The sequence below is a fragment of the Octodon degus genome, unplaced genomic scaffold (assembly GCF_000260255.1).
Source record: "Octodon degus isolate 3935 unplaced genomic scaffold, OctDeg1.0 scaffold00046, whole genome shotgun sequence".
Taxonomy (NCBI): Eukaryota; Metazoa; Chordata; class Mammalia; order Rodentia; family Octodontidae; genus Octodon; species Octodon degus.
In genome coordinates, this window is record NW_004524622.1 from 13,110,584 (window position 1) to 13,126,126 (window position 15,543).

Genomic DNA, 15,543 nt, shown 5'->3' on the forward strand with positions numbered 1-15,543 from the left:
AAATAAATAAATAAAATTTAAAAAAAATGAAATCTTGGGCTGGCGAGATAGCTCAGCAGTCTAAAGCACCTGCTTAGGCAAAGGGGGGTACCCCGGCACTGCATGCCTCGCCAGCCCTGCCCCCAGGGCGGGCTGAGCCAGACACACACACACACACACACACACACACACGCATACACACATGCACCAAAAAAAATCAGAAAACTTTTGAGCTGGGAAGATAGCTCAGCAACATAAATGCCTGCCTGGCAAGCACAAGGTCCTGAATTTATTCCCTGATACCACCAAAAAAAAAAAAAAAAACCAAAACACAAACTTGCTGTATTAAAAAGTCTTTGTTTAATTCAGACAAAACAATTTTCTAATGATTAAGCACTATGCAGCTTTTTGGGAGGGGAGTGAATGGGGGAGGGGAGAAGCAGGAGTCGCAGAGAAGTGAGAGCTCGGAGCAGTGCGGTGGCAACAGCTCCCACCCGGGTCCCACTGGGGACCCTAAAGACCTTGCCCTTCCTTGAGCCACCCATAGCGGAGCGTCTGCTGCTGCCAGCTCCAGCGTGCTGCAGCTCAGAGCTCCCACTGCTCGAGTCTGGTCTCCCACGGTGAACCTGGGCTTCACCTGCCTCCAAGGACCAGGGCCTGTGTCTCTCTCCAGGGATGGAATCTGCTGGCATCCACGAAACCACCTACAACAGCATCATGAAGTGCGATATTGACATCAGGAAGGACCTCTATGCTAACAATGTCCTCTCAGGGGGCACCACCATGTACCCGGGCATTGCCGATCGGATGCAGAAGGAGATTACTGCCCTGGCTCCCAGCACCATGAAGATCAAGGTACTGCTGCCCGGTGACAGCCCCCACGGCGTGCTGCCAGCGGAGGCAACCCTGTGGTTAGATGTGAAGGACATTTCTGGGACCACACCTTGGTCACATGCGTTGATGAATTCCAGGGCTAGCCAGTGTGAAAAAAATCTACACATCTCCTGCTATATACAAGCCAACCCAATCCATAGACAAATGCATTATTTTATACAAAAATTGGCCTGTTCTTATGACTCTTACCTCTGCGTTACTCTCAGCAGCTGCAGTCAAGGGCAACGCCACCTCCCACATACCCTTAGAACATACATTTATAGCAGATCTCACCTGCAAAATATGTCTTAAAAATACAAGGAACCCAACACTTCTGAAGCAGCTTTAGCCCTGTAGATTTAGTAGTTTGGATTCCTTCACTGTTCAATGTGACCATACCCTAGGGCCAGGAGTTCAAGTTCTCTCTTCATCTTTCTGTCTGGAATACTTTTTTAAAAATGTATTTGGCACATGGCACAGGGTCTCACTATGCAGCTCAGACTTGTAATGATCCTCCAGTTTTCAGCCTCCACAGTGCTGGGATTAGAGCCATGTGCCACCACCATGCCTAGTCTCAGTGGCCATCTCAGCAAGCCCAGGGGTAGGGCTGGCACAATATATGGTGCTGGGGATTAAACCCCAGTCCCTGCACTTGCCTAAGTAGGTGCTTAGTCTGCTGAGCCATCTCACCGGCCCTGTCTGTTTGGAATACTTTTTTATATCGGTGCATTAAAAGCACAGAATGACTCTGGCATGACCAGGCTCCTTGGTGGAGTCACCCGGGGCCCTGTAAGGTGAGCACCCTGAGGGCCAGGCAAGGGAGCTTGAGATGGATGGAGCTCCTTCCCTTGAATGAAGCATCCCTGAGGTGGGTGAATTCTCAAAGAGCCTTATCACTTTCTGAAATCAGAAGGCTGCCTGAGATTCCCCATCCCACGTTGCAGGAAGCAGGAGAAAGAGCACATCTAGTGCAGGTCTTGCAGGAGAGGCAGACAGACAAGTGCTTGATTATTTGCACTCCTGTTTTACTTATTCAAAGAATGTGCAGGTCCCAGGAGGGAGTGCGCTAGCCTGCAACACACACGCTCTCTCCTTCTGCCAGATGCTCCAGGAAGTCCTACCCTAACAGACTTCAGGACAAGCATAGAGAGGCCCTTTTCAGAAATGCTTCAGTTTCTAGGATGCTGTCTAACCCCCTCATGTCCCCTTGCATGTTGGAGGTAGAGCTAAAGCCAGAGACAGGGCTCCCTCTCTAGCCATCCTGACTGAGGCTATGACACAAGGGCTGCTGCTGAAGCGGGCAAGGGCTAGTTCTTCAAACTTGACTCCTGGACTGAAATGCAGGTGAAACTTTAGGCCCCAGGGCAGTGAAAGAATTAGAGAACTATTAAAACCCTGGTTACTGTAAAATGACACAAGGGGAAAATGAAAGTGAGAGGGGGCCTATGGGAAATTCCCATGCCAACTCTGAGACTTTTCTGGAAATTTAAAATTATCTACCTCCTCTGAAATACTTATTTCTGTAACAAAGTGAAACAAAACACTTTGCAGAGTCCAGGCTTAAATACTGGGTCTGAAACTCAAGCTTCTATGGCCAGGGATTTATAATTCTCTCGGCTTCTGTTTCCTCGCGAGTGACACGAGAGTGGTGCCCTGCTCCCTCCTCGAGGTGCTTGTGAGAGTTAAGCTCCCGAATACATGAAGGAGGTCAGCAAACGCCAGCCTCTTACATTTAACAATAAATGCTCAACCAGAGCTGGGGATAAACAAAAAGGGTCTCATTTAACACCACCCCCCCACCCCCCACCCCCTTTTCAGAAACAGCTCCTCTGTGAGCCAGAGAGCCACGTCTACCTAAGGATCCAAAATTTGGCCTGGAATGTGAATTTCTCCCCCGCAGCTATTGTTTTGAGTTTGGCTAGAAGATCCATGGCAGACATCTCTGAGCCTAAGTCATTTGCTTACGAAAAAACGTGCCTGCCTTTGCACACTAGTCCTGCCATCGGGGAGACCACACCTCATAGGGACCCTCCAGGGGAATGTCGCTCCCAGTAGGGACCCAGAGTCCCTCGGGGCAGGCTCTGATGAGTGGGATTGCAGAGTGGCAGCTGATCTAATCTGGCTCAGGGACACCAACAGATTAAGGTTACGATTTCTTTGAAGCTGTTGGTGCTAGTTTCTAGAGAAAGCACGCGTCACGCTAGGCTCTGGGGAGAATGTGCCATGTCTCTGTGCGTGGAGGCCGCGTAGGACCGAGGCTCACTCTACTGAGTGATGACTTGGGGTGGGTCGGAACAGACCGTATGAAAGGAGCCTGAGTAAACGAAAGCGACAGTGGAGGAGGCTCCGAACCTGGGACCTCTGCCCTCTCCCTCGTCATCGAGGGGGTTGTCCTCAAAGGACACCAGGCCCCGGGGATGGGGGTGCACCCAGGCACTGCCCCACACGCTGATGCCCTTTCTGCTTCCTCCGCCCGACAGATCATCGCCCCTCCAGAGCGCAAGTACTCGGTGTGGATCGGCGGCTCCATCCTGGCCTCGCTGTCCACCTTCCAGCAGATGTGGATCAGCAAGCAAGAGTACGACGAGGCTGGGCCCTCCATCGTGCACCGCAAATGCTTCTAAATCACCCTTGCTGTGTGCGTCTCTAGCACACAACTGTGAATGTTTCGTGGAGTAACGGCTTCAATTTCTTTCCAAACCATTCCTAAGCAAAGCTCTGATTCGTTACCTATGTTTTTTTAAAAATAAATCCGAAATATTCGACCCCTAATTTCTAGCATTGGCCTCTGATCAACACCCTGCTGATCACGTCACTGGGTTGACTCTGCCCAGCCAGGCTGGCGCCCTCTAGTGGGCAGTGAGGGCATGACACAGTCAGCGTGGTTGCGTTCCCAGGCTGGGCGTGGAATAACATTAACAGTATGCCAAGCGCCGCTTAAATGTTGTAAGTGGGAAGAATTTGACAAAGCCACAGGAGATTTAAAAATATAGATGGGACTGGAGGTATAGCTCATTGGTAGAGCACTTGTTTAGCACGTGGAGGTCCTGGGTTAGATCCCAAGCTCTGAAAAAGAAGGAAGGAAAGGAGAGAGGGAAGGAAGGAAAGAGAAAAGTTTAGAGTTTCATTGGAAAAACAGAAAATATACACTGACTACAACTTACTGAGTGATTTTTTTTTTTTTAATTTCACACACATACTCCCAGTACCGGTAGCACGATTGGTGAAAACAAAAAAGAAGAATTTTATACATATATAAAGTTTTATAAACAATTATGTATTTATTAAAGCCATATCTTTTATATTAAACACATATATGCATGTGACTTTAATATTTTTACTATATATTAAAGTATGTATGTAAAGAAGCTATAACTTTTAAGTTCATTGATTTGCATTGAACGGTAGGGTTTTTTCTTTTTTTTAATACTGAGAAACAAAATCGCACTGCACACAGGGACCACAGGCTTCCCTTCTGATCAATACCTGTCTCTAAAACACACGCTGTGGGCACACCCACAGGGCAGAGTTTACCCACCAGTACCAAAGGCTTTTGTGGAGATCCGCTTTTGTTCTCCAGGATCCTGGAGGAAAGGATTGTTATCAGCCCAATTTGTAGATAAATGGATCAAGGTTGTGTCAGAAACGTGATAATATAGGAGAACTTCCAAGGTCAACTGCTCTTTTTGTCCTTCTGACCAGCGAGGTACAAAGAAGGAAAAAAAAAAAAAAAAAAAAAAAAAAAAAAAAAAAAAATTCCTGCCCTGCCCTTCTGGCCTCTGCCTCTGGGGCTTTTCCAACCCAACCTTTGCACTTCCTCTGCTGCAGTTCCTGCTGAAGTTGCTTGTCTTTTACCAATAGCCTAGAGTCAGCAGGGAGGGCGCAGAGCTCTGTGCTGCAGAGATGCGCCGGCGCAGGATTTGCTGTGGTCCAGGATGCCCAGATCCAGAACGTGCAGGGCATCAGCCTTTTCCGGCCCATTCGAGGGACTAGCAGAATTCATAGTCATCTCAGCTCATTAGTATGAGCACCCTGTAAGAGTCTTTATGTGCTGAGTGTCCGCCGTCATCGGGCTCTTTGTAGTGGGATCTCCTGACCCACCACAGCCCCTGGATTCCATGCTGCATCTTACAAAGGAGTGACTCGCACTTTAAGTGGCTAGAAACTGTACCCACCCCACGCTTCTGGCGGAGGTCACAGCGGTGAGTTTCTCCCTGAGCTTGGTTCAAGCTCCCCCTCTCAAATGCCAAGCCTACATTTCTCAAAGCACAGGCCACGTGGGTCATCCTCATCAGAACTCTTGGGAAATGTGCGGGTTCCTGGGCACATTCAGTGTCTGTTGCACTAGAATTTACGATGATGAAGCCAGGAACTGAATTTTCATCAGAGTTTCGTGTAGATTCTTACGCACATCTCAATGTGAGAATCATCCCAAAGTCATAGAAAAATGTCCAGTGGCAAATTCATGCCCGTAGAGAAAGGCATTCAATACCCTCTAGATTTAAACTTAAGGGTGTATATACAGCTACTTGCGACCATATAATAATGTATATACTTTCTATAATTTAAGTCACCAGCCATTGCACTCGCTCCAGGATTACTTGATAGAACAGGTGTGTTGTGCAGCATATTCTATGGTTACAGCCAGAGAGCCTACGTTCTCTGGAAAGAAGTGAGTGCTCCGCAAAGTCTCGCAACCTCAGAAACATTCGTGCGCAGGCGCAGACTTCAGGAAAACCAGAAGCGGCCGCGAAGGAGCCCTGGGGAAATGCGTGCTCCCTCTGCATCCGCCTCCTGCAGAGCCTACGCAGCTGGTCCGGCTGGCGGCTCAGAACACGACTTCCTCCACGCTCACATGACTCCCGGGGTCACACCGATGTGAGCGTGCCTAGCGAGCTTCAGGGAGGAAGGACACCAGCGGAAATCAAAGCAGTGACACACAGGGTTGGCCCCTTCTTACTCCTCCTTGCCCCCTAATAACAGCAAAGACTCTGCAGGCCCGGACGCACCTTTCTTCTACGATCTCGAATTTTCCTAGGACAACCCGTTGGAGCTCCTAAGAATACCGTGAGATTCTAACTAGCATTTCGTTTACGTCGTGCAGGCTTTGCTGGGAGCAGACTGCTGGGGAGAAGCATTTCTTTAACAATAACAAGTTTTCTGTTGTCCATGTGTCATCATTTTTACTTCTAGGAAGTTCTGTTTGGTAGAACATCTAACACAGGATAGGCTGGGAAGAAATTCTTTTGTTTTTTCTTTTATTTTAACAATTAATGTTTTTTATGGTGGTTGTTGTTGTTTATATATATTTGGTTGGTACGGGGTCTCACTACGCAGCTCGGCCTCGTAGTGATCCTCCTGCAGTCAGCCTCCCCAGCGCTAGGATTATAGGAGTGCGCCCCCAAGCCCAGACTGTGCAGCCGGTTTAGCCACCCTGGGGGTAGGGCTGGCGAGGCATGTGGTACCTGGGATCGGATGAACCACAGTCCCTGCGCTTGCCTAAGCTTGCCTAAGCAGGCGCTTAGTCTGCTGAGCTATCTCGCTGGTCCCCTTCACAATTAATGTTTATTGGTATATTTTTGACACGCCAAATGATCACATTCATCACAGGGAATTTGAACCCGTATGTGTTATACTTTAGCCTTTCTCTCCCATTACCCTCTTTACCTTCTGCCCCCAACTGTCCCCATTTACAGTTCTTTCCATTTTCTTCTTTTATCCCTAATCCTGTCTTCCCCTCCCCCATCTTCTGCCTTGGTCCCCTTCCTATTTGAACATTTGCTTCCTAATTCTCAATCTCTTGCACCCATTTTGCTCCTTATCTGCCCTTTGAGTTTTTCACGCAAGAGAAAAAAATGCAATATTTGAACTCCTGTGTCTAATTTATTTTACTACAGTGTATGGTCTCAAGGTGTATCCATTTACCTAAAAATGGCTCAAGCTTATCCTTTCTTATGGCAGTGTAATACTTGGTTATAAATAAGAACCACATTTTCTTTATTCAGTCATCCACCGATGGGCATCTGGGCTGCTTCCAGGATTTACTTACTATAAATTGTGCTGCTATAAACATAGGAGTACATGTATTGCTATGATATGATGCTCTTCACTCTTTCAGGAAGGTATCTAGAAGAATATCTTGGCCAAATGCAACATCGTTTTAGTTTTTTGAGGAATCTCCATACTGATGTCCACAGGGTTGCAGCAGCCTGCGCTCCCACCAACAGTGGAGGCTTCCTTTTCCTCAGAGTCAGGATTTGCAGCTTTTGCTATTGGTCAATTTTTTGAAGATCACATTCTTTCTAGAGCTCGATAGAATCTCAGTGTTGGTTTAATTTTCATTTCTCAAACGACCAGTGGCATTAAACATTTTTTCCAGTAAATCAGTTTGCCATTTGAACTTCATTTGAGGAGTGTCTTCTCATTTCAGGTGCCTATTTTTTTAATTGAATCTTTTAATTTGGAAGGTTGGATTTTTTTTTTTTTTTTTTTAGTTTTGTTTTTTGAGACAGGGTCTCACTCTGCAGGTCAGGCTGGCCTTGTGCTTGCTTTTGTAGCTCCTGGCCTGGCCTTGATCCTCCTGGCTCAACCTTCTGAGTTCTGGGATTACAGGTATGTGCCAGGATGCCTGGTTCTAGGCATAAAGGGTGATACAGCTTGCCCAGGGATCTGGGGCTGAGACCACATGGCTTGTGGGGCCAGGGATCAAACTTGGGTCCTTGTGCTTACCAGATAGGTGCGTATAACTCTTGAGTTATCTCTCTGGCCCCTTTTGAGTTCTTCATATATACTCGATATTAGTCCTTTAGGGAATAGCTGGTAAATATTTTTTCTGTTCTGTGGGCTGCTATTTCAGTCTGTTGGTGGTCTCATTTGCTGTGCACAAAGCTTTTTAGTGTGAAGTAATCTCAGTTGTTGATTCTTGGTAATATTTCCTGTGTGCTTGGGGTTTTCTTTATGAAGTCTTTGCCTACACTGTCGAGTAGCTTATCTCTCCTATCTTTCAGCAGATTGTTTCTGCTTTAATATTTAGATCTTTGGGGCTGGCAAGATAGCTCAGCATGCTAAGCACTTGCTTAGGTAAGTGCAGGGACAGGGCTTAATCTCTCACACCACAGGCCACTCTGGCCCCACCCATGGGCATGCCAGTGGGCCACAGAGTCTTGGGTGTGGTGATGCATGCCTGTAATCCCAGCACTGGGGAAGCTAAAACAGGAGGCTCACTCCTATTCTGAGGTGAGTAATGGGACCCTGTACCAAATACATAAATTAAAATAAAATAAAATTTAGATTTTTGACCCATTTTGATTTTGGTTTAGTGCAGGGTAAGAGATACAGCTCTAGGTTTAGTCTTCCACATGTGGAAATCCAGTTTTCTTGGCACCATTGTAGAAAGAGGTTGTCTTTCTTTGAAGGAGAATTCCTGATGTTAGAAGAGGACACTTGGGCTGATACACACATTCACAAACTCCAGAAGTTATGGATGTAGTTAAACTTTTTTTTTTTTTTTTTTTTTTTTTTTTTAAGATATAATGAAAGAGGGGATCAGAACAGGTGTGAGATCCGGCTCTGGATCGGGACATGAAAACCAGCTCTTTTGGTGATGTCTGCCTAGCTCAGGCTCTGGTTGGCTGGAGCCTAAGGTCCAAGGATGGTGGACATTAACCAAACAGACAGAATAGACAGAGCACACTGTGGACATGAGAACAGAAGAAGTGTCTGGAGTACTGATTCTAGCCACGCACGCTAACCTGAGAGGGGATCAGAAGAGGCTGCCCTGAGGAGACACCAGTGCTCACAGTTTTACAGAGCAGGGGTTGAGTTTGCAACAGACAAATGGGTGGAGGGCTCCCAAGGGATGGAGGGGGGAGCTGGTCCAGAACATGCCAAGGCCTGTGGAAGCAGAGCCACAGAGAAAGCAGCAAGCTACACAGGTGGAGCCACAGAGAGCCTCACTCAGCCGGACCACACAGTCGGAGAGAGGCGTGACTGCTCAACTACAAGAATCCAGAGTAGAATCTATGATGCTTTCTCTACGAAATGTCGGTCTTGAAATCTGACACCAATTATAGTCAACTTGGGCACTTCAGAGTGACAGCTAGTATTTTTGATTCATTTAACAGGTTAATGTTATCCTTCAAATTTACAACTAACCCTTGTCCTTAGAAAAACATTTGTGATCTCAGATGAATCTTCAGTTATTCTTCCTCCTTATGAAGCATAAACTATTGAGTTTGATGAAAAGCAACAATATTGTTTTCAAGTGCTATTTCATATGGGTCTTTTCATTTGTTCTCTTTTCTCTGTTTTTGAATCTCCCACGCAAGAGTCGAACATCCTGCATAAAATCACATTCTCTCTCAAAGCCTGCTGCTCATAAACTTGATTAAGGTGTGAGGTGGGAAACTCACAACTACATGAGTATGTGGAAAGAAAACAGAAGCCATAATCATCATTTGTTTTATTAATAAAATATGAAAGAATTAAGATAATTGTGTATTAGTGTATCAAAAGCACAAGGTGCTACTGTATATCTACTATCATGGCTAAAATGTAGGGGAAAAAAAGTGTTAGGAAAGATACGGGGAATTTGGAACACTTGAAAACCACTAGAGGGAATATAAAATGGTTCTGCTACTGTGGAAAACAGGCTAGAGGCCCTGAAGAAGTTAAAAATACATGACCATTATCCACACTCCAGAGGCTACTTTAGCAAGATCCCAAATTAGATCCCAGAGCCTTGGCCACATAGCAAGACTCTGTCAAAATAAAAGAAATAAAATAGACAAGAATTAAGAACACAGTCTAATGTTAAAAAAAAAAGATAAGCCTTTGACCTTAGGATTCTAGGCTTAAGTTTCCATATACCCAAAAGAACTGAAAGCTACTCAAACGTGAATGTGTTCTACCAGTCAAAACTGTAAAAATGGTAGAAAGAGCCCAAAGGCTCAGCAGCGCATGAGGGGATACATACAGTGGGAGAGCACATGCAATGGAACATTACCTGGGAAAAGGAACACAGTACTGATCTACTCCCCTACAATGTGGGGGAGGTGCAATCTAACACCAAGTCTGACTTAATGAACTAGGCATTCTTTTTTAAAGTTACCTCTTTAATGAGCAATTTCTTAAGTGTGTTTGGTGAATTTCAATGCCAGATCAGAGATAATTTAATGACAGTTACATACATACTCACCTGCATAGTACTTTTAAACACAATGGCTATGGGCCCTAAGGGGATGTACAGTAGAAGCTCCACACAGAACTGACTGCATGCAGATATTTTTTAAAGTAGCTTTCCAGCACTTGCCTTCTGGTGGTCTGTTTGTTGGAGTCCTCCCCTCCCCCCCGAGTCATATGTCAAAATCATAACCCTTAAGATATATATTTTTGGGTGGAGGAAGGCCTCTGGGAGATAACTCTCTCACGAGGGTCGAAGCCTCACAGTGGGATTAGTGAGCTCTGCCTTTAAGTAGAGATGCAAGAGAGACCATCAACCTCTCTCGCTCCCACATGAGGACAGAGCGAGGAGGCCATCTGCACGCTAGGAAAGGGTCCTCACCCGCGGCTGACCATGCTGGCGCTGTGCCCTGGGACGCCCGGCCACCACAATGGGCTATTATTCTAGCCACTCAGTTTATGCTGTCTCATCACAATGGTCTGAAGTAAGAAATGCTCTTCGATGACTTTTTAAAATGTCTTGGGCCAGTGAAATAGCTCAGCGGACTAAGTGCCTGCTTTGGCAAGTGCAGGGACCAGGGTTCAATCTGCCAAGCCGGCTCCACCCCCCAGGGTGTGCTAAGCTGGTGACCCAGTCCGGGCATGGTGACACATGCCTGTAATCCCAGCACTGGGAAGGCTGAGGATCACCATGAGTCTAAGCTGTGCAGTGAGACCCTGTACCAAATATATAATTTTTTTTTTAAAAGTCTTCTTGGATGTGGATAAGGTGACTAAGAGCCACTGTTTATCTTCAGATATGTCCCAAGAAAATAAACATGTGCTTCAGGGATATGTGAAGGTACTAGAAAAGTTAATGTTTCTCTTAAAGGAAGAGAGAAGAGTTCGTAATAGAGTGGGTGTCTTCACAATGCATAACGAGCTTCACTCCAATACGATGCCGCCTCTTCTAGGAAGCAAAAGCCTCAAATTTACCTTTATTCCTTACTCTCTGCCAAGCACATGGCATTCCTCAAGCATCTTCCACACAAAAAGACTTCTCTTGCCACGTCAGTTTGCAAGATGTGTGGCAAGAGAAACCTCTGCTTTCCACCTCTGGGACCACTCTGCTGGTTCCTCAACAGAAACTTCAACGAAAGCCAAACTGTTGTAATAACCCACTCTGGCACCACTGTCACCCAGAATGAGGAAGAAATATGAACTCATTGTAGGATGTGGTCTCAAATTGAAGCACTATTTTTCAAAAGCAAAACCACACTAAAATGAGACCAGGAACAATTTCAGTAGCTGAAGCCAATCTGCACATTTTCTGCCTTGCCCTTCCACACCTGGCAGGGTCTACAGAGGAGAAAATGGCCCCTGCCCCATGTAACAACAAGGAAAGCCACTTCCCATCATTTGGAGAGGAAAGAAAAACACTTACTCTCAGAGAACAATTTATTAAGTACTGTATTTATTTTCTAGGGCTGCCAAAACAAAATACCATGGACTGACTAGCTTAAATAAGAGAAGTACATTTCCTCATAGGTCCACAAAAGAAATGGCCACGTCTGACCTGTGGGCAGGGCTGGTTTCCTCTGAGGCCTCAATCTTTTTTTTTTTTTTTTTTTGCGGAGCCATCTCCCCGGCCCCTAAGGCCTCAATCTTTAGCTTATTGATGGCCATTTACCCCCACAGCTCCACCTGCGCTCCCCTCTATGTGAGTGGGCTGTAATATCTTCTCACAAGGAACCAATCATGCTGACTTAGGGTCGCGCCAGGGGCCTCATTTTAAGGTGACACAGCCTGCAAATACAGTCACATTTCTAAGGCAGGATGGGTCAAAGATCACAGCATTCCATTCTAGGTGACTGGCTCTGTGCACAATAAACAGACCAGCACTAGAATCCCAAGATATTCAAGCTAAACTGGTTCAGAGACACAAACCTGAAAATTTGTGGAAAATTGTGGTAAATCTGCTTTTTTGCCTTAGAAAGTGGCATCTGGGGACCTAGAACTGATTTCTGCTCAAAAAAGAAGGCCCTGGGGGCCGGGGAGATGGCTCAGTGGAATAAGCGCTTCCCTGGCAAGCACAAGGGCCTGACTTCAATCCCCGGTTCCACAAAAAAAAAAGAAGGCCCTGCTGCTGGAAAGGGGCTCTTCTGGGAGCAAAACACAGGTGGCTGGTGGCCAGCCACATGGGCACACATGACACTACTTCCTTCCTGGTCAGTATCAAAGGCATTTCCATGTTTCTTCTGGAATCTTCTTTCAGACTCATTCTGCCAGAAAAGTTCAAGGCATTGGTTTGCAGCTCCAAGAATCCAACTGCATGGCAAGTTCCTCTGGGTGTCCTGGTTAATTGGGTTTGTGCTTGGCAATAAGAAAATTACAGCACCTTCCCGAAGAATCTTGCGAGTTTCACCTCCTTCCTAAAGCTGTGGCTCTTCTGGCAAGGAAAAGTGTGTCCAGAATGCCTTCTTTGGCTAGGGAGCACAATGTAACTTTTTAATGATATATAGCTTCTCTTCTTCTTCTTCTTCTTCTTCTTCTTTTTTTTGTTTTGTATTTTAGGGAAGGGTCTACAGGGTGATCAGGGTCTCACTTACGAGATTGGACTCCTAATGATCGGCCTGTTTACAGCCTCCCAAGAGCTGGGATTACAGACTCTCACCAACACGCCCAGTCTCAATTGCCATCTCATTGTGCCCGGGGGGGGGGGGGCTGGCACAGCAGGCCCAGGGATCGAATCCCAGCCTCTGTGCCTGCAGGTGCCTTAATCTGCTGCGCTATTTGGCTGGCTCTTATTTGCATATTTTCAAAGTGTCTCCAATGTCACTTTTATTCCCCGTTCATTTGCAGGTACATTTTCTCCAGAATGTTTTCATACTCAGGTTTTTCCTACCAACTCAGTTAGCTAATAGAGTATATAATCTGCCATCCTTTCTGTTTCATCTATGGTTTGGGGGATGCACAAGTGCTTGGATTGTCACAAATATCACTGTAAGCCTTAGTGACATACATCAGTGTATCCAGTTTCAAACTTATGTTATTCCTATGCTCTCTGTAATAGCAAATTTATATTATATATAAATATATATTTGTCTTAGGTTTTTTTTTTTTTTGGCTAAGAATTATATATAGAGAGTCTTTCTTAGTCCTTGTCTTGACCCAGGAAGTTTATATTTGTAATCCCATGGAAAAGTTATTGGAAATCTAGTGAATTAACTCTAATCTACCACTCCAGTAGATTCTACAATCTACAATCTTTGGTGAGAATAAAGACACTAATGCATATTTGTAGTTGTAGAGAGCCATGGCATCTTAAGTCCAGCCACGATGATGGGTAATGGGAACCGAGGCCTCCAGCCACGATGGAACCTGGGTGTTGTAGTTTGTGTCTTGTCAGCCCCCAAAGCCTCATGTAGTCATGGGGCAGTTACTGGAGTTTGTGATTGATTCTTAATCCAATGCTGGGATTGCAGATGTGAGTGCTACACTCTGACCCTGGGGTAGGTAATCCGCAATAAAATGTAAGTAAGAGAAAAGAGCCTAGCTAGCCGCTGGAGCTGCTGCCACTCCCTTTGCTCTTTGCCACCACCATGAATGGCTACTCTCTGCCATGTGCCACTCTGCCTTGGAGCCAGCCAAGTATGGACTGAAACCTCCACTAACTGTGAGCTAAATAAATCTTTCCTTCCTTCATTTTGGGTGTTGGGCATTTTGTCCCGGCAATGAGAGAAGAGTAACTGAGACACCATGTTTTATTAATTCATGAAGAAGGGAGTAGCTGGAGGAAGAGGCACTGTGAGAATGGCGGAAGTACTGAGTACTACTGTTTTCTACCTCTTTTCTTTTCCCTGTCACCCTGTGACCATTCATGGTAAAAGGCTCTATACACTTATCCAAGTTACTTTTTATTCCTCTCTCAAAGGCCTCTGCTTTCAGATTTCTAAGTCAAGCTAATGCTTTCTCTTGTCGCCTGACCCTTGACCCCTGACCCCTGACCCCTAACCTGAGTTGAAGCCTGTTGTTCTGAAATCTTGCACTGATCCCCACAGAGGTGCCTTCTTGAACCCTGGATTTGGTGACACTTGTGATATAAGATAAGCTTGGTCAACTGCAGCCACACTCCTGTTCCCACTAGAAATTGTCTTCCTCTACCATGGGAAAAGGGGGCTCTCCCAAAAGACTATCTGCACCCAAATTTTATTTGGAATTACATTTCACATCAGTTTTTTAAAATGTAGTAAAAATCTAAAGACCTGAAAACCAGACATACTCTAATCTGCAGCACAATTTATTATCTGGTGGTAGTATGTGATACATTGATAGGCCTTGATTTAACACCAGGTGGCCTCTTTTGAGACAAAGCAACTGAAAAAGAAAACTTCAAAATGTGCAAAGGCAATAAATATCAAACTTTCTGATCTAAAATGTATAAATATAAAATATCAGTCATTTCTGGAAACATCTTAAGGATATCCGGCAGCCACACATCCACAGGCAGGTGTCTGTGCTGAGCGTGCTTCGGCTCAGAGAGTATCACCTCAGGTCCAGCACAGTTGTCTTCATGTCTTTTACCAGCACATGTTTGCATATCTAGGCAAGAAAAAAAGTCACTGTTATATGATAATATTTAACATGTGATTCTCTTTAGGGAGGGAGTGCGGGTTCTCTAGTTTAGAAAATTTTCCAGTTTAACCAATATTCCCATCAGAACAAGTACAGTCATGTGTATTCCTTTTCAAAAACCAACAGTTGTCTGCATAAGTTGCCAAGTGATTTCCATTTTAAATAAATTCTGTCTTCAAACAATGTTTCAGCCCATAGAACCCTTAAGCAAATAATTAGGGGGAAAAAGAGGTAGTCAAATCATGTTTCTTTGGGGCTGTACAAAGCTAATCAAAAAAGCACAGTTACAGCCTAGGCCCGGTGGTGCATGCATGTCATCCTAGCACACTGGGAGGCTGAGGCAGGAGGATCCCAAGCTCAAAGTCTAGCCTGAGCAACTTAGCAAGACTGTGCCTCAAAATAACAAGAAAAATACAAAAAAACCCTAGGTAGCTCAATTCGAAGACCTTGGATTCAATCTCTAGTATGACAAAATTTAAAAAAAGAGAGGGAGGGAGATAGAAAAAGCGGGGGAGGACAGAGAGACAGAGAATGATTACAGTTTCCATTGAATCATTATGAAAAAATTAATTCAGCCAAACCAAGCAGGAAGAATTAATGAGACTCTTACTATGATGTTCTCTGAGGACTGCCTATGTGGACTCTCAAGAAACATTGCTTAAGCATCACACAAGTGCATAAATGGCTAGAGAACTTTATGAATAATCAGCTCTACCACAGAAATCCTGACATTTCCTTGCAAATAAAATAAGAGAGAAATCAGAGCGTACATACAAAGCCTAAAGTCTGAACTAAGAGTCCATTCAGGCTGCTATCCTACCGCCAACTGCTGCCAACTTTCTTCTTTAAAAAAGAGCTGAGGGGAGAAATGAGTATCAGCAAAAATAACCCCACAGG

At 45.2% G+C, this 15,543-nt stretch overlaps 2 protein-coding genes across 3 annotated transcripts in view; one reads left to right on the plus strand and one right to left on the minus strand.

Moving 5' to 3' along the window:
• Positions 1–3,624, plus strand: part of Acta2 (actin, alpha 2, smooth muscle, aorta) — a 17,432-nt gene extending 13,808 nt beyond the window's left edge. Inside the window, exons 8-9 of the mRNA XM_004632076.3 lie at positions 653–834; positions 3,333–3,624. Coding sequence (XP_004632133.1) covers positions 653–834; positions 3,333–3,476 — 326 coding nt within the window. The 3' untranslated portion in view covers positions 3,477–3,624. The remainder of the gene's footprint in view (positions 1–652; positions 835–3,332) is intronic.
• Positions 3,625–14,127: 10,503 nt separating this feature from the next.
• Stambpl1 (STAM binding protein like 1) overlaps positions 14,128–15,543 on the minus strand; it is a 43,934-nt gene continuing 42,518 nt past the window's right edge. The window contains exon 10 of one of the 2 annotated variants that reach the window (XM_023716245.1): positions 14,128–14,613. In XM_023716245.1, the coding sequence (XP_023572013.1) occupies positions 14,592–14,613 (22 nt within the window). In that variant the 3' untranslated portion in view covers positions 14,128–14,591. The remainder of the gene's footprint in view (positions 14,614–15,543) is intronic. The other variant, XM_004632077.3, reaches the window with a different exon arrangement.